Source organism: Danio aesculapii, chromosome 3 (genome assembly GCF_903798145.1).
Source record: "Danio aesculapii chromosome 3, fDanAes4.1, whole genome shotgun sequence".
Taxonomy (NCBI): domain Eukaryota; kingdom Metazoa; phylum Chordata; class Actinopteri; order Cypriniformes; family Danionidae; genus Danio; species Danio aesculapii.
In genome coordinates, this window is record NC_079437.1 from 30,968,947 (window position 1) to 30,992,286 (window position 23,340).

General features: G+C 35.9%; 1 protein-coding gene across 1 annotated transcript; it reads right to left on the reverse strand.

Annotated features, from left to right (window-relative positions):
• gfap (glial fibrillary acidic protein) lies at nucleotides 1-23,340 on the reverse strand. Its single transcript, XM_056453650.1, has 9 exons — nucleotides 22,811-23,340; nucleotides 9,456-9,516; nucleotides 9,283-9,378; nucleotides 8,440-8,601; nucleotides 5,905-6,030; nucleotides 5,576-5,796; nucleotides 2,651-2,694; nucleotides 2,488-2,573; nucleotides 1-1,226 (listed from the first exon to the last, which is right to left on the reverse strand). The coding sequence occupies exons 1-9, from the start codon at nucleotides 23,305-23,307 to the stop codon at nucleotides 1,185-1,187; spliced, it is 1,335 nt and encodes a 444-aa protein (XP_056309625.1). The 5' UTR covers nucleotides 23,308-23,340; the 3' UTR covers nucleotides 1-1,184.

Sequence of the window (23,340 nt, forward strand, 5' to 3'; positions counted from 1 at the left end):
TGAAAATTAATGTTTTATTTCTATTAATATAAGGCACCACATTAAAGTAATGTCCAATTCAGTATCAAAGTTAGTCCTTCTTAGTTGAAAACAGTGTAAATCAAGCAATGTTATCTCACAGTGAAAGTGTGGTCACAGTTTCGATTATTATTAATGTCTATTATTAACATTGTAGTGATGTGTGAAACACTGCTCACACTTAAATCACTTTCAAGCCAAGCTGATTTTTGTGCAATTCACATTAACAACTTAAATGTGCGCATAAACTGCAGGAGGAACCTTTCACCCTCATGCAAAAATGCCTGATCACACAGATTCCTAATGGAAATGGTAAAATTGCTCAATTTCACCAAGCAAATGTAAATGTGACAATTGAAAAGCTATCAGTAATAAATCTGAATGAATTCATCTGGTCATATGATGGGCAACGCTATGTCAGATGTTTATATGATAATGAGTTCAGTAAGATGCTTATTGTTGAGATTTTAATGTCTTCAACGGGTCAGTAATGAGTCAGCCTGCAATTTAAAGCATTTTAACCTGGGTCCAAGACATGGGTTAGCTACTATGTAAAAACATTGAGCACACACAGTGAAGGAGGACAAAAAATTTGGAGTTCAAATAATGTTCAAATAGCACCGCTGACCAAATCCATCATTCCTTTAAAACTCTTACAAACATCTTGCAGTTAAAATTTCCTTCTGCCTCACCTTAACACCTACTGTTCATTTTTAAAAACTACCAGCTCCAGACATGCTCGTTTTTTCATCTGGTATTCTTAAAGACTACAATATAGCTCAAGATCTTGTTCTCTACAGTTTATGCTTGACAAAAAAAACCCCTATATTTCCCACCCGCTCTGACCACTAGCTACATCTCGTCCTACTGTTTACTTTCATCTGTCCAACCATGACTTTTTATAGCACATTCTGCGATAAACTAGTCTACTATCTTGCAAAGACTCTGTCACAGAAGAAACAGACAGATAAAAAGAGAAGCCCAGGGAGAAAAGGAGATCAAAACATATAGTTGCTAAAAACATTGAATATAGTTCCCATGAACTATATTTGCAAGGGGAGAAGCAGGGAAAGTTGGTAAGAAAATACAAGGTTTGACAAACACAGCTTCCAGAAGCATCAGTGAAGGAGATCTTCTTCTGCAGCCAATCCAGTGTCTGAGCCTCATTATGGCAGATCCTTCCTCTCAGTAGTGGACTCTTTAATGATCTGTGAAAAAGAGAATGCGTAAAATGAAAAATGAGCAGAATCAACGCAATCCTTGAGGTTTATTTGGGGACAACTTAATTGTTTTATGTTCAACCCACTTAAATTTGTTAACTAATATGTGTTGGGACAACATGAATGAATTGTGTGGAATCCTGCATTTTTTACAGTGTAGGAGAACATTACATTGTTGACAGGAATACAAAGTACATTAGTTAACATGGACTTAAACATTTATTAAGTATAAAAGTGTTTATATTATTTATTGGATCTGAGCTAACTTGAATAATATCTGTTTTTTTAAAGTAACATTTGACAAAGATTATGAAGTACTAGAATAAATATATTGCTAATTGTTTATGTTAATAGATGCACATAATAAAATCCTACAATAAACATATACATTTTAATGTAAATATTGCATGCACTGCAATCCCAGCTATAAAAAAGTACTACGCACAGTTTGCTAATGTTTATTGTCAAGTAAATTCTGAAAATATTGTTTCTGCAATCCCAGCTAAGAAACAAGTACTAAGCACAGTTTGCTAATGTTTAAAAAATTATATCTTATTAAAATTATAAAATAAATCCAGTAATGTTCAACTTAATTTGTTTGTTCAAATTCAGCCCAAATAAATTGTTTGCAACCACTTGACTTTAAAAAAAAAAAGGTAAATCTAAGGAATCATCTTTTAATCATTTTTTTCAGTGTGAGCTCTGAAAATATTGTTTCTAAACGTTTAAAACTTCAGGTTAACATGTTTTAAAGGTCTTTCACTGGTTGTATGAACAGTAAAGACCACATTTATTCTTTTCCGCATCTTTTTCATAATGTCTTATGATAAAAGTATACATTTTAATATAAATATTGCAAATACTGCAATCCCAGCTATAAAAAAAGTGCTAAGCACAGTTTGCTAATATTTATTGTCAACTGAGTTCAGAAAATAGTGCTTCTGAATGTTTAAAAGCTCTAAGTTTTAACATGTTTGAAATGTTTTTCAATGGTTATATAAACATTGAAGATCATATTTATTTATTTTTTTAAGTCTTTAGAAAAGTTATTTATGTTTGTTCTACCTCATATAAGTATGCACATGACACATTAATTAATTATTGGATACTTTTGCGTCTTTTTAAAAGCTTAATACTGGTTGCTATTTACAATGGATGAGCATGATTAAGTATAAGTGCCTAGTGTGGATGTTGAAAGCTAAATGGGTATTTTTATATAAGTTGAGGAACAGCGCCTCCTAGTGTTTACCTCTCCATCACGAGTCTCAACAGTTCGCACAACTATGCTCCTCTTCACATGAGCCTCAGGAGTCAGTTTAGTGTCCATGCTGGTGTCTAACAAACACAGACACACAAAGGATCAAACAGAGACATTCACTTCTGTATCAACAAGCGGATGATGATTTACTCACCTCTAAACTGTAAGTTGGTGAAGTTCTGCACAGGAACAGTGATTCTAGAAGAGTCAGTTAACAAGTTAGTACATTTTTTAAATTATTCTATGGGGCTGTTCAATGCTTGATTCTGATTGGCTGGTGAACATTCAAAGATCTGAAATTATTTTCAGATGAATACACAGAGAAAGTAGATCCAGGCATGTTTTGGCTGCATTACATTTCCATATCACTGAGCCAAATAATTTCAGTTATTTCACAGTCTATAATAATAGATTTATTATAGGTGCCATAAGTGATTGTTTTCAGAAACTATTTTTGCTATGCTGGTTGAAAGTTTCTTCACATCCTGAAAGTATTCATTATATTAAGAGGTCAGACTGTGTTTGTATGTATTTTAATATTCTGTGGAAGTCAAAGTACAAAGAAATGTTGGTCCAATCAAAGAGTTTGGTCCGAATGTTACAATAGGCTGTCCTACCTGCACACTGTTCACGAAGAAAGGATTCAGTTATTGTTCACTTACATGGTTCAGACAGAGAATGTAGTGCAAACGTGAACAGCCTACCTTCTTTATCTTATGTTTGGTTTTGTAATTACATTCTAAAGTTTTCTCTCTGGTTATGCCATATAGTGATTTATTGATATTGTCTAGTGCAGATTCATGTGTTCTAGTGTTTGTTCATGAGGCATGGCTTTGGATGACGATTTGCAGTAGGGCTGCACGATATTGGAAAAAACCTGATATTGCAATATTATATTTTTCTGCAATAAATATTGCAATATGAACACAATTTTACCATCACTTTAGTTTGAATTTCTCTATTTAACATTTTTTCTGGAGTACAGATTTCAGGTACATTTTTCAGGTACAGATAGCGAATAATCACAATGCAAATATCTAGTCAGAATTAAATATCTATATTTGCAGAAATAATTAATCAAAATTAGGTAATTTTTCTTAAAACAAGTAAAATAATTGGCCAATGGGGTTATTATTTATATAATTATATGTACAGTTGAGAACTATTAGCCCCTCTTTGATTTTTTTCTTTCTTTTTTAAATATTTCCCAAATGATGTTTAACAAAGCAAGGAAATTTGCACAGTATGTCTGATAATATTTTTTCATCTGGAGAAAGCCTTATTTGTTTTATTTCGGCTAGAATAAAAGCAGTTTTTTCATTTTTTTAAACACCATTTTAAGGTCAAACTTATTAGCCCCTTTAAGCTATATTTATATATTTTTTCGATAGTCTACAGAACAAACCATCATTATATAATAACTTGCCTAATTACCCTAACCTGCCTAGTTAACTTAATTAACCTAGTTCAGCCTTTAAATGTCACTTTAAGCTGTATAGAAGTGTCTTGAAAAATATCTAGTCAAATATTATTTACTGTCATCATGACAAAGATAAAATAAATCAGTTATTAGAAATGAGTTATTAAAACTATTATGTTTAGAAATGTGATGAAAAAATCTGCTCTCAGTTAAACAGAAATTGGGGAAAAAAATAAACAGAGGGGGTGGCGAATAATTCAGACCTCAACTGTATATATGGGGAAATTTAGATATTTGGACTGGAAATATGAGAACATTTCTAAGAAAAGCATTTTTTTTTTGTGCAAATATAAAATAACACTCTATAGTCTTCATCGTAAAATAATTCAATACAATTAATCTTTCTAACAACTTCAAACTTCATAATTTCTTGTGCCCGATTGCTTTATCATAGTTAAACTTTGCAGTGACTCCCCAAATCACATGTGTTCTGAGGCTCCTGGTCAACTATAATTCAGACTCAACATTGTACATCCTACAACGTGGCCATTCCGGATGTGTACTTCACATTGCGATATTGACGCTGAAACAATACATTGTGCAGCCCTAATTTGCATACTGTAGGCTTTCAGTAATATCAGGATTATTTTAGGATTTTCCAAGATCTCTTATTGCACCTTTAAGTCATTAAATCTAAAAAAAACAGAAGGCTTTAAATGAGATATTAAACAAGTACTGCACACAGGAACTGTTTGATGACAAAACCTTGACATAAAGTCTTGAAATACAACATTTGAACAATGTCTACATTTAGGGATGTCCAGATCCGATCACATGATTGGAAATCGGGCCCGATCACAAGGTTTCAGACTCGATCAGAATCGGACGTTACCTCCCGATCAGGACTCGAATATATATGTATAGCATTATTTTTTAACACATCTATAGGTATGTGGTGGCACAGAGTTAGACCTCTTTCTTGACCTCACACATAAACAGCAACGTGTGCGGTATGACATCACTTTGTTGCAGAGACGCTATTGGTTAAACGCAGACCAAACAGAACAGGGAAGCAGCTTGAAGCGGAAAGCAAGAGTATGTCTATGGTCTGGAGGTATTATAAAGTTGATGATGACAACATTGCCATAGCAAACAGTGAAATATGTAAACTTTGGATTGCCTGCTGGGTATTTTAAGTTGAAGTGCTATTTGGTTTTATATTAGATTTTTCTTTATATTTACTGTTGCACTAAAGTCCAAAAGGGAAGAATGGATATTATTTATTACTTGATTGTTCAAGCTACCTCATAGAAGTGATCTGTTTATTACCAGAGTTGTTGAATATTAAAATAAGGTCATTTAAATAAAGAATAAGGAACATCCTGGATTTTTTTATTTTTATTTATTTTTTTTATTATAGAAGTATCGTATCGGGTTTCGGTATTGGTAGATACTCAAAATCAAATGACTCTGACTCAAGGGCAAAAAAAACCTGATCGGGACATCCCCATCTACATTTCATTTGGGGACGGCATCATCACCTTGGGTGTGCATTATTTGTAATTAATTCAATAAAAATATTAAATAAAAAAGATTATTAGTCATTATTTATTCCTTACTTCATTTAAATGATGTTGTTCATATTAGTTCTTTCCTCACCTGCTTTCCTCTCCTTCCAGCAGCTTCCTGTAGGTGGCGATTTCGATATCCAGGGCCAGTTTGACATTGAGCAGGTCCTGGTACTCCTGCAGGTGTCTGGCCATCTCCTCCTTCAGCATCTGGATCTCATCCTCCAGACGGGCCACAGTGTCCTGGTACCCGGCCGTCTCGATGGCGAAGCGTTCCTCCATCTCTCTCAGCTGGCGCTCCAGGGACTCGTTCTTTAAGGTGGTGTGAGAGGTTTGAGAGGGTTTATTGGATGATGACTCTTCTGTAGGTTGAAATTTTAATTGCTGTTGTCTGTTAGTTTGGTGAGGTGAAGTACTTACAGATCCACGGAGAGCTTCTAGGTCACAGGTCAGGCCCTGAATCTGTCGGCGATATTCATTGGCCTCCTGCTTCGCTTGTCTCAGAGCCTCTCCGTTACGATTGGCTGCATCAGTCAGATCGGCAAACTAATAAAACAAATGAAAATAATAAATAAATAATGTGTAACAAACAAAGTGTAATAATACAATGATAATAAAAATGTAAAACAGTTGTTCTCAAATAAAGACCCAGAGCTCTGGACAGTTCCTCAGGCCTTAAAATTACTAAATTAATTCAACAATTCTAAAAAATAACCTTTAATAAGATTTTAAATAGACATTTTATTTGTATTTCCTCTTCTAGGTTGTATAAAAAGGTTTTTCTTTATAGAAGCTCCACAAATATTGCCAAAAGGTTGAGAACTTATAATGTAAAAAGAAATTTGACTTAAATATTGCTAGAAAACTTAATTGATTACAGAGAAACACAAGGCAACACAATGAATTGGAATTTTGTAAGAAATTAAGTAAATTTTTACTTGTAAAATTAAGCAATCTTTGTTTTTATTTACAATTTTGAATCACTGAAAAAAAAGAATCTGGTAGTTATTTTGCTGTAATTTATAATGTTTACATTTGTTATTTTTATATTATGTTTTATACAATAAGCAAGTATATAACATTATTTAATACATTACATTATAGGAAAACGTAGTATATTAAATTATGATATATTAATTATATTACATTATACTATATTATATTATACTATATTATATTATATTATATTATATTATATTATATTATATTATATTATATTATATTATATTATATTATATTATATTATATTATATTATATTATATTATATTATAGGAAAATGTTATATTATATTATATTATATTATATATTATATTATATAAAATATTATAAGAAAATATTATATTATATTATATAAAATATTATAAGAACATATTATATTATATTGTATTATATTATATTATATTATATAAAATATTGTAAGAAAATATTATAAGAAAATATTATATTATAGGAAAATATTATAAGAAAATATTATAAGAAAATATTATATTATATTATATTATATTATATTATATTATATTATATTATATTATATTATATTATATTATATCATTTCATATTATATTATATTATATTATATTATATTATATTATAATTAATTATAGGAAAATATTATATTATATTATATAAAATATTATAAGAAAATATTATAAGAAAATATTATATTATATTATATTATATTATATTATAGGAAAATATTATATTATATTATATTATATTATATTATATTATATTATATTATATTATATTATATTATATTATATTTAATTATAGGAAAATATTATATTATATTATATAAAATATTATAAGAAAATATTATAAGAAAATATTATATTATATTATAGGAAAATATTATAAGAAAATATTATATTATATTATATTATATTATATTATATTATATTATATTATATTATATTATATTATATTATATTATATTATATTATATTATATTATATTATATTTAATTATAGGAAAATATTATATTATATTATATAAAATATTATAAGAAAATATTATAAGAAAATATTATATTATATTATAGGAAAATATTATATTATATTATATTATATTATAGGAAAATATTATATTATAGGAAAATATTATATTATATTATATTATATTATATTATATTATATTATATTATATTATATTATATTATAATTAATTATAGGAAAATATTATATTATATTATATTATATTATATTATATTATATTATATTATATTATATTATATGAAAATATTATAAGAAAATATTATATTATATTATAGGAAAATATTATATTATATTATATTATATTATATTATATTATATTATATTATATTATATTATATTATATTATATTATATGAAAATATTATAAGAAAATATTATATTATATTATAGGAAAATATTATATTATATTATATTATATTATATTATATTTAATTATAGGAAAATATTATATTATATTATATAAAATATTATAAGAAAATATTATAAGAAAATATTATATTATATTATATTATAGGAAAATATTATATTATATTATATTATATTATATTATATTATATTATATTATATTATATTTAATTATAGGAAAATATTATATTATATTATATAAAATATTATAAGAAAATATTATATTATATTATATTATATTATATTATATTATATTATATTATATTATATGAAAATATTATTAGAAAATATTATATTATATTATATTATATTATATTATATTATATTATATTATTTTATATTATATTATATTATATTATATTATAGGAAAATATTATAAGAAAATATTATATTATATTATATTATATTATATTATATTATATTATATTATATTATATTATATTATATTATATTATATTATATTATATTATATTATATTATATTAACATATTTAAATTTGACCATAAAGGAAATGCACTAAGGTGAACTCATGTGTGTGTGTGTGCATGTGTGTAACCTTTGAGCGATACCACTCCTCAGTCTCCTGCATGTTAGAATTGGCCATGGCCTCAAACTGAGCTCTGATCTCCTTCAGCGCAGCAGTCAAGTCTGGCTTAGACACATCCAGATCCACATGAACCTGTTGGGCCATCAGCTGCTCGTGCAGCTCCCTCATCTCCTGCTCAGAGCAAGAACATTACATTCAGTTCACATTTAACAGTGTCTAATCAAAGTTTATGATCACATTAAGAAACTCGTTTCAGAGAATCCATCAAAATCAGATTCACAGTTGAAAACAAAATTTTGTGAAATTTCAATGCCAAAACTTTTATAAAAGATTTCACAAGTGATTTTTAACAGAGCAAGGAATCGATGCCAGTATTATATTTTTTTTTTCCTCTGGAGAAAGTCTTATTTCTTTAAGTTTGGCTGGAATAATAAAAATATATAAAATTTTAAAAAATTATTATAAAATCTGCTCAATTCAATCTTAAAAAGAGCCAACTTAAATTATTTTCATATTTTCTACAGAACAAACCACACTCGTCCAATGACTTGCCTAATTAACCTAACTTGCATTTTCAATACTGGACTCTTAAATTAAAAGTAGAAAAATTAAATAGAAAAAAATATGTACCGTCATCAAGCCAAGGACAAAAGAAATGAGTTATTAGAAATGAGTTATTAAACTATTATGTTTTTTAAAAATCTTCTCTTCATTAAACACTTGGGAAATATTTGAAACATACTCAAAAGCTAATAATTTTGCCTCTAATTCTAGCTACAAACAAGCAGTCAATAAAAGCAGATTCTGACAAATCTGAGCAGATGGAGGTGGAGTGGAGGAGAGAAAACGCACCTCCTCATGGACCTTCTTCAGGAAATTGATCTCGTCCTGCAGAGCTTCAATCTTCCTCTCCAGCTGCACACGGTTCAGAGCCGCTTCATCAACATCCTGGAATAAAATCAACATTCATCACTGCAGTGCGCTCACTTATTCATGATAGACATGTATGAAGGAGAGCTCCTTACTTGTCTGAAGGTGTTGAGGTTATTTTCTGCTTCTTGCCGCAGGGCAGTCTCGTCTTGAAGTCTGGAAGATGGATAAGGAAACAGTTACGTTTTTTAAAATTATCTTTCTTAAAGCCTAAAAAGAATTCTACAACCAGAAATAACCACGTTAAAGACTTTTGAACCTAAAAATCTTCAAAAACCTAAGCCATCAATGTTGTGCTTTCATTATGAACACATTAGTACACTGTAAAAAACTGAATGATCAAATAGTCTCGACAGCATATGTTTTTAGGTCATTGTAAATTATTATTCATTCATTCAATTTCTTTTTGGCTTGGTCCCTTTATTTATTTGAGGTCACCACAGCAGAATGAACTGCCAACTTTTCCAGTATACTGTATGTTTTACGCAGCGGATGCCCTTCCAGCTACAACCCATCACTGGGAAACATCCAAAATCATTCACACACACACACACACACACACACTCATACACTATGGTCAATTTTAGTATACCCAATTCACCTATACTGCTTGTCTTTGGACTTGTGGGGGAAAACTGAGCTACCGGAGGAAACCCACACGAAAACAGGCAGAACGTGCAAACTCCACACAGAAATGCCCACTGACCCAGCCGAGGCTAGAACCAGCAACCTTCTTGCTGTGAGGTGAACGTGCTACCCACTGCGCCACCGTGTAAATTCTTAAACCAAGTTAATCATGTTCTAACTTAATTTTATTAGTTACGCAAGCTTGTTTTAAGTCCGATTAACATAAAATAAGTTTAATGGACTCATACGGTTAATTTGCTTCATCTTAAAAATTTAAGGCAACCAGGATTTTTTTTAGTGTAGACTTATTTTAAACACACTTACTACACACACTACATATAAAATACACACTCTATGCACTAAAGATATTCAAACACTATATAAACTACATATCGCTTATACATTAGATTAATTATATACAGTATACTTGTATATTCACTATCAACTATATATTGCATACATTACCCACTACACATTATATCCTATATAGTTTATATTCTATATAAATTAGACACTAAAAATACTGTGTAGACTGTTCACTATATATTACATACTTTACAAACACACTACATGACACTACATAGTTTACATTCATTCATTTTTGTTTCGACTTAGTCCCTTTATTCATCAGGGGTCACCACAGCGGAATGAACCACCAACTTATCCAGCATATGTTTTACACAGCGGAGCCCTTCCAGCTGCAACCCATCACTGGGAAATACATAGATTACACACTATATAATTCATATACCACGTACAATTTTATACACTATATGGTATAAATACACAGTATACACTACATCTATCATATATACACTCTAATCGTCATACTTTATAAACACTATAAATGCTATATACAGTAATGTGCATTGAACACTTACAAAAAATCCACTAATAAACAGTTGCTGTTGGCTTGTTTTTTCTATTTATTTAAATTTGTTCAAATTGAATTATGGGACCTTGACAACTTTTGACTTTTATTTGTATTAATTTAGTAGTCTAAAGCAATAAGCTGTCCGAGTTGGTCATACAAATTAAGAAACTTTAAAAAACAGGTAATTAGTTGGTGGTACTTTTTCTGTTTCTACATAAATTATTTCAGCTACAATATATTGTTTGTTTCAAAATTAATAAAAGTGCCAATAAAACTGTTAAACTATAAAATTTTTAATTTTTTTATTCACTCTTTCTTTCTTTCTTTCTTTCTTTCTTTCTTTCTTTCTTTCTTTCTTTCTTTCTTTCTTTCTTTCTTTCGTTACACACTTCAACTTAGGTTGAAATCCTATAGCCATTGACTTCAATAAGAAAAACAAATACAGTGTAAGTCAATGGTTACAGGTTTCCATCTTTCCTCAAAGTATTTTCTGTAGTGTTTAACAAAAGAAAAAGTTGGAACAAGTAAAGGATGAGTAAAAAAAATTATGTAATTATCCTTTGTGTGAACTACCCATTTAAATATGTGTGTTTTAAAAATGCAAAATCTAACAAAAAATGCTCAGGGGTAGGGCTGGGCCAATAAACGTTATTATCAAATTGCAATAGGATTTATGTCAATAACAGTGATAAGCTCTGGACGTTTTTACTCTATATTGATCCAAGAGCCAATCACACAGCAAAAATGTGCAACAATGGGAATCTAAAAGTATGTTGATATTAGAGATGGACCAATTTTTCGGCCACCGATGTCCATTAATTCAATTAATTTTTCGGCCAAATATGTTATGCCATTTAACAGACTCTCAAGTTTTTGTGGCTTTAGCATTGTTGGGGTACTCTTTTAAATCTGGAAGCCTTAAAAACAATATGGAAATATATAACATTATCAGTCAATATGGAAAATAATTATCGAGATTGTATTTTTGATGTGAGCAAGGAAATGTTCACAGTATGTCTGATAATATTTTTTCTTCTGGAGAAAGTCTTATTTGTTTTATTTCGGCTAGAATAAAAGCAGTTTTTAATTTTTTAAAAACATTTTAGGGTCAAAATTTAAGCTATATATCTATATACTAAGTGTTATGAAGCGGACAGGAGACAGAGGTAAGGAAACGTTAGGGTGTTTATTAAATGACAACAAGGAGCACATGAAGGATAGCCAGGAGGATCAGGAATGATGTTGGGGTCTTTTCCTCCGTGGCTGGGTAACAGGAATACACGAGGATGGACAGCACACACCAGATACAGCTGACAGAGGATGACACAGACTTGGAAGGACTGGAAGACAGGACGATTCGGGAGGACCAGGAAGACTAGGAGGAATACAAAGAGAACAGGTAAGTAAATCGTTTGTTTTAGCTGAGGATGACTACGCTGAGTGGTCGCTCAGTTGTCCGCTTTCGTCGAGACGAGCCCGGACAATGAGCGACTGGAGTGCTGTGCTTTTATCTGGTGCTCGTGAATGTGATGCAGCTGTGTGCTCATTAGAAGTCAGGTGATGGTGATCTTCGTGAGTGGGGGTCGTGAGAGCCTGACCAATCCATGACAGTACCCCCCTCCCCAGGGCCCGCTCCTGAGGGCCGACACCTCCGACGCCGTGGTGGTCTCCCTCTGCCTCTAGGCGCTGGGAACTCAGGGTGGCTCTCATGAAACTCCACCATGAGACTAGGATCGAGAATATCAGCTCTGGGAACCCATGTCCTTTCTTCGGGGCCGTACCCTTCCCAGTCCACCAGGTACTCCAACTGGCCACCACGACGTCGGGAACGCAAGATCTCCTTCACTGCGTAGACGGCTCCTTCTTCTAGGAGCAGTGGAGGAGGGGGTTCCTCTTCGTGGTCAGGCTCTGTGGAGGGAAGAACAGGATCGTGATAGGGTTTCAGGAGTGATACGTGGAATGTAGGGTGAATACGGTAGTGAGAGGGTAATTGTAGTTTGTAGGTGACGGGGTTAACCTGTTCCACGATGGTGAAGGGACCAACAAATCGGGGACTTAACTTGCGAGAGGGCAGTCGCATGCGTATGTCCCGGGTGGATAGCCACACCTTTTGTCCGGGTGTGTATCTGGGTTCTTCAGACCTTCTCCTATCGGCGGTTACCTTGCTTCGACGGACTGCCCTCTGCAGATGTTGATGAGCCTCGTCCCAGACTCTCTCGCTCTCCCGGAACCAGTGATCCACTGCGGGGACATCAGATGGTTCGCCATCCCAGGGAAAGAGCGGTGGTTGGAAGCCCAGGACGCACTGGAATGGCGTGAGTCCGGTGGAGGGTTGCCGCAGTGAATTTTGGGCATATTCTGCCCAGCCCAAATACTGGCTCCAGGAGTTCTGGTGACCACTGCAGAAGGTCCTCAGGAACCGTCCCACCTCCTGAATCTTCCTCTCTGTCTGCCCGTTGGTTTGGGGATGATATCCAGAAGAGAGGCTGACGGCCACACCTAGGAGCTTGAAGAAGGCTTTCCATAGACGTGAGATGAACTGTGGACCTCTGTCCGACACAATATCTTCTGGAATACCAAATGACCTGAAGACTTGATTAAAGATATTGTCGGCAGTTTCAAAGGCTGTGGGAAGACCTTTCAGAGGGATTAGTTTGACAAACTTTGAGAATCTATCTACTATGACTAGAATACAGGTATTACCTTCTGACGAAGGGAGGTCAGTGATAAAGTCCACTCCTAGGTGTGACCAGGGACGGTTCGGAATCGGCAAGGGATGGAGCTTTCCAGCGGGTAGATGACGTGGGCTCTTGGATTGGGCACAGTCCTTACAGCCCTGAACAATATTGCCTCACATCCCTTGCCATGTTTGGCCACCAGAATCGTTGGGATACTAGCGAGAGAGTATTGTTGATCCCTGGATGTCCAGTGCCTAGCGAGGTATGTAAGGAGTGGATCAGATCTACCCGGTGTTCAGGTGGTATGAACTGCCGATGAGGAGGGCATCCCGGCGGAGCAGGGGCTTCCGGAGTGGCAACGACTGGAGGAGCGTTCCAGGTGATCGGACAAATGGAGATGTGTTCGGGAAGAATCTTCGTTGGGAGTTCTTCATGATCGTGATGCTCGTGTAAACGAGAGAGAGCGTCTGCTCTTAGATTCTTGGGTCCTGGACGATAGGAAATGGAGAAATCAAAACGTGAGAAGAAAAGTGACCATCTGGCTTGACGTGGACATAGTCTCTTGGCCTCTTTGATGTATTGGAGGTTTTTGTGATCTGTGATCACCTGGAACGGATGTTTGGCTCCCTCCAACCAGTGACGCCACTCCTCCAAGGCTAGCTTGATTGCTAGAAGCTCCCTGTCTCCTATGCTGTAATTCTGCTCCGCCGGGCTCAACTTCCGAGAGAAATAGGCACAGGGATGCAGTCGGGGCGGTGTATCATGATGTTGAGATAATACTGCCCCGACGCCGGTGGTGGATGCGTCCACTTCCACCACGAAAGGAAGATTTGGGTCAGGATGAGTCAGGAGTGGGGCCCTTGTGAACTCCTTCTTAAGAAGGCGGAAGGCTGCGGCTGCTTCTTTGGTCCACTCCAGTCCTTTGGGGTTACCCTTGAGGAGATTAGTGAGAGGTGATGTAATCCTGCTGTAGTCCTTGATAAACCGTCTATAAAAGTTAGCAAACCCAAGAAACCTCTGGAGCTCCTTAATGGAAGTGGGTTCTGACCAGGATAGAACAGCCTCAATTTTCTTCCCATCCATACGTATACCGGTTTGGTCAATGATGTATCCCAAGAAATGAATCGACTTCTGGTGGAATGAGCATTTCTCCGCTTTGAGGTAGAGGTGATGTTCTCTCAATGTGTGTAGGACCTCCGCAACGTGTTGGCGATGTTCGGCCTCACTCCGGGAGTAAATGAGGATGTCATCTATGTACACTATTACACAGTGGTGAAGAAACTCCCGGAGGACTTCATGAATGAAGTTTTGGAATACGGAGGGGGCGTTGACCAGACCGTAAGGCATGACCTCATATTCATAGTGGCCAGTAGGGGTCACGAATGCTGTCTTCCATTGGTCCCCCTCACGTATTCTTATCAGATTATACGCGCTGCGGAGGTCCAATTTTGTGAAGACTTTAGCTTCTCGGAGCTGTTCCAAAGCGGCTGGTACCAGAGGAAGGGGATATCGGTATTTTACTGTACCGTTATTTAGGACCCTGTAGTCGATGCATGGACGCAGCCCTCCGTCCTTCTTGGCCACAAAGAAGAAGCTTGAGGCGGCTGGTGATTTTGAGTGACGTATGTACCCCTGACTCAGAGCTTCCCTTATGTAATCTTCCATTGCCTGATTCTCTGGAAGCGAGAGCGGGTAGATCCTACCTCTTGGCAACTGGGCATCTGGAACTAGGTCGATCGCGCAGTCCCATGGCCGATGCGGCGGTAGCTGGGAAGCTCTCTTGGGGCAGAAGACATCATGAAAGGAGCTGTACTCCTTAGGAATGTGGATAGACTGCTTCTCAGGAGGGCTCTCGACCGATGTTGCAAACAAAGAAATGGGGTTCCGACCTTGAAGAGGGAGATTTGGAAAACAGGCAGGTGTACATCCAGATCCCCATTTCTTTATCTCTCCTGTGCCCCAAGAGATGATGGGATCGTGCTTCACCAGCCACGGGCGCCCTAGAATGATGTCCATATTTGCACCCTCCAGAACCAGAAATTGAATCCTCTCTTGATGTAACAACCCCACTTGAAGAAGGATGTCTTCACATTGTCGATGGATACGGGTCGAAGATCGAGTGCACTGGGTTATCGGTTGTATCTGGTATATATGCGAGGACGCCTCAGTACGGAGGTGGAGTTGACGACAGAGGGATTGGGAGATGAAGTTCCCTGCTGACCCGGAGTCGATGAGGGCTGTGACAAGGAGAGAAATAGAGGCAGTAGTTATTTGTACGGTGGTAGTAAGTGGTTTACATTGTTCAATATTCGTACTGAATACACTCACTGAAGTCCGAATGGGACGAAGGGGACACTCCATACGGGTGTGTCCACTGACACCGCAGTATAGACACAGACCCCGGGTCAGCCTCCTCTGTCGTTCCGCTGATGTCAGTCTTCCAGACTCTATTATCATGGGTTCTGGTTCTGGAGAGGCTGTTGACTCAGGCGATTGGAGGAGTGCAGACGAGGGGGTGATGGTGTCCTGTTGATAGGAACGGAGACGATCGGAACATCGGAGAGAATGTTGGATGAATCTCTCCAGACCCATTGTATCATCTAATGTGGCCAGTTGGATTCGGAGAGTGGGTTCCAAGCCGAGCCGGTACGTGGTCAACAACGATCTCTCATTCCATCCACTTGCAGCTGCTAGAGTGCGAAACCGGAGAGCATATTCCTGTGTAGATAGAGTACCTTGCTTTAGATGATACAGCTGCTCTCCAGCGGCTACTTCCCCATCAGAACGTCCAAACACCTCTTTGAAATACTCCGTGAAGGTAGTGATGGAATTCATGACCGGCCCGGCTTGGTTCCAGATCGTCTCAGCCCATTTAAGTGCAGGTCCAGAGAGTAGAGATACGATGTAGGCGATCTTCGACTTATCTGTGGGATATAGAGAAGGTTGCATTTCGAATATGAGGGAACATTGTAACAGAAAACCATTGCACTCCCCCGCTCCGCCTGAGTAGGGCGCTGGTCGGGCCATGGGACTGGAAGGAAGGGCCGAAGAAGAAACTGTGGAGGCGGAAGTGCTCGGTGCTGGTGGTGCGTTGGAAAGTGGAGCTGGTGGCTGTAGAATCCGCTTCAACTGGTCCACCAGCTCTTGAAGGTGATCGGGGGTGCTCATGTTGTCGTCGTTATGGGTCCGGGCTTCTGTTATGTAGCGGACAGGAGACAGAGGTAAGGAAACGTTAGGGTGTTTATTAAATGACAACAAGGAGCACATGAAGGATAGCCAGGAGGATCAGGAATGATGTTGGGGTCTTTTCCTCCGTGGCTGGGTAACAGGAATACACGAGGATGGACAGCACACACCAGATACAGCTGACAGAGGATGACACAGACTTGGAAGGACTGGAAGACAGGACGATTCGGGAGGACCAGGAAGACTAGGAGGAATACAAAGAGAACAGGTAAGTAAATCGTTTGTTTTAGCTGAGGATGACTACGCTGAGTGGTCGCTCAGTTGTCCGCTTTCGTCGAGACGAGCCCGGACAATGAGCGACTGGAGTGCTGTGCTTTTATCTGGTGCTCGTGAATGTGATGCAGCTGTGTGCTCATTAGAAGTCAGGTGATGGTGATCTTCGTGAGTGGGGGTCGTGAGAGCCTGACCAATCCATGACACTAAGCCCCTTTAAGTTACATATATTTTTTCGATAGTATACAGAACTAACCATCGTTATACAATAACTTGCCTAATTACCCTAACCTGCCTAGTTAACCTAGTTAAGCCTTTAAATGTCACTTTAAGCTGTATAGAAGTGTCTTGGAAAAATATCTAGTCAAATATTATTTACTGTCATCATGGCAAGATAAAATAATTCAGTTATTAGAGATGAGTTATTAAAACGAATATGTTTAGAAATGGGTTGAGTAAATCTTCTCTCCATTAAACAGAAATTGGGGGAAAAATAAACAGGGGGGCTAATAATTCTGACTTCAATTGTACTACAAACATGTTATTGTTATTTCTTATATATAATGAAATAATTCTGCAAAAACAACAAAATATATGCTCCGTAATATGAATGTAATTTCTCCATTTCAGAGTACTGTCTGATAAATCAGTTATGAAAGCTGTGCTGAAAGCCTCCCAGTGGAGGTGACCTATCATGGTGTGTTGAGAGCTGCAGCAGGGGGCTGGACAGGGTTCAGTGGATCACTCATGCATCACTAACTACTCACACAAACACACACTGCAGCTACTGCTCTTTCCCACGGGGTGGAGTAAACACACACCCTTTTATACACTTCACCTGACACAGACACTCAAATGTACAGCAAAAGAAACAGTTATAAATAAAAGCAATTAGTTTGAACATAAGTAATTCATGTACACTACCGGTCAAAAGTTTGGGGTCAGTAGGATTTTTAAATGTTTTAAAATTAGCTTCTCCTACTCAGCAAGGCTGCATTTATTTAATCAGAAATACAGTACAAATTGTGAAATGTTATTGCACTATAAAATAACTGTTTAAAAGTCGTTTATATTCATTAATTCATTTTCTTTTTAACTTAGTCCCTTTATTCATCAGGGGTTGCCACAGCGAAATGAACCGCCATCTTATCCAGCATATGTTTTACGCAGCAGATGCCCTTCAAACTGCAACCCAACACCGGGAAACACCCATTCACTCTTACATTCACACACGTACACTACAGCCAATTTAGCTTATCCAATTTACCTATAGCGCATGTCTTTGGACTGTGGAGAAACCGGAGCGCCCAGAAAAAAACCCACGCAAACACAGGGAGAACATGCAAACTCCACACAGAAATGCCAACTGACCCAGCCGGGGCTTGAACCAGCGACCTTCTTGCTGTGAGGCTATCGTGCTACCCACTGCGTCACTGTGATGCCAAGTAACTTATAATTTAATTTAATAAATTTTCAGCTTCATTACTCATCTTCAGAGTCTCATGATCCTTCAGAAATCGCTCTACTATTAATTATTACTGTTATTATTATTAATTTTATTATTGTTAATGGTAATAGTTTAAAAGCAATAATGCCTGTAGTAATAATTTCATTTGAAACTACATATAATAAAGTAGTAAATAAATATTTATTAAATGTGTATTTAAAAATTTAACAATTTTTGTTACATTTAATAAATGCCGCCTTGATAAACAGATACATTTTTTTTTAATTGTTCAATAAAATTAATAACTTATCAAAAACTGACCCTAAACTTTTGACTGGTAGTGTACATCAAACATAATTTGTGCACTGATAATGGTCATGAGTCATGTTATGATCCCCAGCGATCGAGCGGCTGGCAAACACGCAGATCGCTAACGGACTGCAACTCTGCCATTACATGGACTAAAAGTTCCAGTCATGCACCGCTCACACGCAACTGTTCCTGATTCCGCTCATTGCACAAACTCAAGACCAGAGGATCATTATGAACTGATTACAAGGACTATATCCACAGCACACTTCATTGCTGAGTCTTGTTGTACTGATTGTGAACATTTCGGTGTTTGAACCTTGCTTTGTTTTGTTTGTTTTACCCTGTGTGCTGCCTGCCTTTTGACCATCTGCCTGTTGTATGCCCACGACTCTGGTCTTGCCTGTATACATCTGTTTGCCCCTGTGTTTCCCTGACTCTTCTCCTAATAAATCCTGCATTTGGATCCGAACCTCCGTTGTCAGCATCCGCTTCACATTACGGTTCATGAATTTACATAGCTGTCATTTATATTTCATCAAATATTCATAAGAAATTAAATAGATTTACAAGTTTTGTCCTATTTAAATAAAGTTCTTTTAAACTGCTTTAAATTAAAATATTAAAATGTCATCTTATTTTACCAAAGATCTATCCTAATTATATCAATATTTTATTCGTGGTATGGGAAATTTGGTTAAATGTCATCATTTTAGAACATTCTTAGAACTTGGTTTTAAGAACTTTACATTCATCAATGCCTTCAGAAAAACAGCTGGAAGGCTCTCCTTTAGAAACCATGGCAGCCAGAAATGTAAGCAAGGCAAAACTTGTTAAGAGTTTGGAATGTTTTTACAAATGTTCTTTTAAACTGCCAAAACTATTATATTAGGTATATATTTATCATTTTTATTTTTTATTATTGATGATGAAAAATGTTTTTGAGCAGCAAATCATCATTAGAATAATTTTCCAGGTTCCTGTGGCTCTGAAGACTGCACTAATTTCTAAAATCTGCCACCACAGAAATAAATTACATAAAATATATTACCATAGAACAAAGTTATTTTAAATGTTGTCATATTTAAATATATTGATGATCTTGTATGAGATTCCCAGCAGTCTCTCTTGGTTCAAATGAGTTTGGAATTTGGTTACAAATGCTCTTCCCCAACAACAGGACATCTGCATGGGTGTGTTGAGTCTTTGTGGAAGCTGGATCGAGGTATTGTGCCCCCTCCCTGCCCCCCATACCACTCATCCTATCAAGCTTTAGTCTGAAAAGAGAGGCAGTGCGGTATTGAATGAGAGCGAGAAATGTGGAGCCTCTCATTGAAAACGGGGTTTGGATGCTATAAATCCTCGTGGTGACATTGCTGCGGTGTAAAACCGATGTGGAAAAATGCTGCGGTTGTTCATTCTTGAGAACTTCTTCAGCCACGAGACAGCTGTTTATAAGGCTGGCTAATTGATGGCGTTTCTTTGACCTTTTTTGTGACATTGTTCTCCTGTTGCTCTTAGCGTTCTTCTTGACATGTCCTGGAATGTGTGACACCTCCAATCCAGCAGACACTTCTACTTAGACACAAGTACACCCTTTTTAGGAGTATTTTATGTTGACGAGTGGGTTAAAGTGGGTTAGATTGTGTTCATCATGACACTGGTTAATCAAGGCACCCTGGGGTCCTCATGAGTTGTTGGATTCAGTTTGCAAAGTAAAAATATAGGAGCTGATTAATTGTAGAGCTTGAATGCAATGCAAGGCACTGGAATTAAGTGAAAGGATACGCCATTTGCATAAATGTAAATGCGATATCAATTGAAGTAAGCAAGCAAAATTTGAAAACCATAACCTTATCTGATGACAAAAGTTTTAAAACATTCGGAAATATGAAGGGGAGAAAAATAAACAAATAAAAAACATTTAAAATTAAATCACATGGCCTCACTTTTTATCTTTTTGACTTATAATTATAATAATATGTGAACATGTACAACTTATAATTGCACGTTTATATAGTTTTTTATATAAATTGCACAAATTGTTGCTTTTTATAGAATTCTAATGATTTGTGTGTGTGTGTGTGTGTGTGTGTGTGTGTGTGTGTGTGTGTGTACACAAATATGTACACTAAAAAAATTCAAACGTGTGAAAACTGTGAAATACAGTGCTCAGCATATACAGTTGAAGTCAGAATTATTAGCCCCCCTTTGAATTTATTTTCATTTTTAAATATTTCCCAAATGATGTTTAACAGAGCAAGGAAATGTTCATAATATGTCTGATAATATTTTTTCTTCTTGAGAAAATCTTATTTGTTTTATTTCGGCTAGAATAAAAGCATAATAATTTTATTAATAATTTTGACCTTTAAAAAAATAAAATGTATATATATATATATATAATAACTTACGATAACAGTCCAAAAACTAGAACACCCAAATTTATATGTTATAGAAAAATATTAAATACAAATTAATAAAAAAAATAAGAAAAAAATTGTTGAAATTTTGTAGGTTGTAATTTGTTTTTTTTTGTTTTTTTGCAATATTTTGCCTGAAATTAATCTTTCAATTTCTAAATATGTTTGGTGGATAAAATATTGTTTTAATAAATACATCTATGTTTAATAAATCTGTTTTGTTTAAATGCACCAAAATACATTGCCCATATTCACTGAGAAATGGATACCAATATTCATTTTAAAATGGGGTGTACTCAATTATGCTCAGCACTGTAGTTCAAAATTCAAAATACACACAACACATCCACTCATTTCAATTAGTTACAAAGTAACTACTAAGTTGTTGTAATTACTTGGATGCATACTTGGATTACTTTCAAGCTGAAAAAGTAAAGTATTAGTTTTCATATTTAAGTAACTTAATACAGTTAAATGAACAGTTTTATATAAATCCATTAAAAGATTCAGACTAAATTTAATTTTTCAGAATAACTCTATTTAGCAGCTAATTATGCATTTATGAGAAGACCATTGCGCTTGAGAAATTAACTCATGACAATATAAGCTATGCATTTAGAGAAGCAGAGTAACTGAATATATACTTTTTAGAATTCAGACAGTTGCATAACTTATTTTTTCCAACGAAAAAAACTTTTATTTGACTGACAACCCCCCATGGATGAGAAACAATGGAATGTTCACTCTAAAAATGCACATTATTCCTAATGCTGCAACACAAATCATTTAAGTTAACTTTATAATTGGAGCATTATATAATTGGAGTACTATTTAAGTGGATTGAACATAAAAAATTAAGCTGTCCCAACAAAATCTCAATAATTGTGCTGTTTCAGCTCATTTTAAATAAGTAGTTCGAACAAGCAACAAAGGAATTTGTGAATGTCAATAATTTGTATGAATTAGTGTCATTAATTTGAAATGTTCTGCGTTTTTATTCAAATATTGTTTAAAGTTTAACTTAAATTTTTGAACTAAACTCAAATTGAAAGAATTACTGTTGGCACAGTGGGTAGCACGATCGCCTCACATCAAGAAGGTCGCTGGTTCGAGCCCCGGCTGGGTCAATTGGCATTTCTGTGAGGAGTTTGCATGTTCTCCCTGTGTTCATGTGGGTTTCCTCTGGGTGCTCCGGTTTCCCTCACAGACCAAAGACATGCACTATAGGTCAACTGAATAAGCTAAATTGGCCGTAGTGTATGTATGTATGTATGTATGTATGTATGTACTGTATGTACTGTATGTATGTATGTATGTATGTATGTATGGGTGTTTCCCAGTGTTGGGTTGCGGCTGATAGGAAATCCGCTGCGTATAACATGTACTGGATAAGTTGGCGGTTCATTTCGCTGTGGAGACCCCTGATTAATAAAGAAACTAAGCCAAAAAGAAAATGAATGAATGAATGAGATTTATGTGGACTTCAAGTATTAGATAAAGTAATTTGATTACTTAGAGTTACTTTTTAGACAAAGTAACTAGAAAAGTAATTTCAATACAATTTGAATGATTAGTAATTAGTAACAAATAACTTATTGGAAGTAACGTAACCCAACACTGTGTGCATCCTTACCTCTGTTTGAGAGTGCCGAGGTCTGATGCCAGGTTGTCTCTCTCGATCTCCAGCCGGGCTTTGCCAGCGTTGAGTCCGTCCACCTGCCTGCGCAGCTCCCGCAGCTCCTCCTGATAGATGTCCCCCAGACGGCTGGGCTCTTTCCCCCTCAGCTGGTTCAGCTCAGCCACCAGCATCTTGTTCTGCTGCTCCAGGAAGCGCACCTTCTCAATGTAGCTGGCGAAGCGGTCGTTTAGCCCCATCATCTCCACCTTTTCATTGGTGCGGGTCTCACGGTACTGGGCCTTCAGCAGGGAGTCCGCCGAAAAGTCCAGCCGCTCTCCACCCAGGGAGAGGCGTGAGGTGGAGAGGGTGAGTGGGCTGGAGGTCAGGTGGCGCGGGCTGCTGTGGAGGGACAGGCGGCCCGTGCTGTGGCGGCTGGTGACCCCCACTGACGGTGATCCGCCTGGGGTGCCGAATCGCTTTCGGTAGGATGAGAAGGAACGCTGGGACTCCATGGTGGAGGAGAATGAGATCGAGTGCGGGTGAAC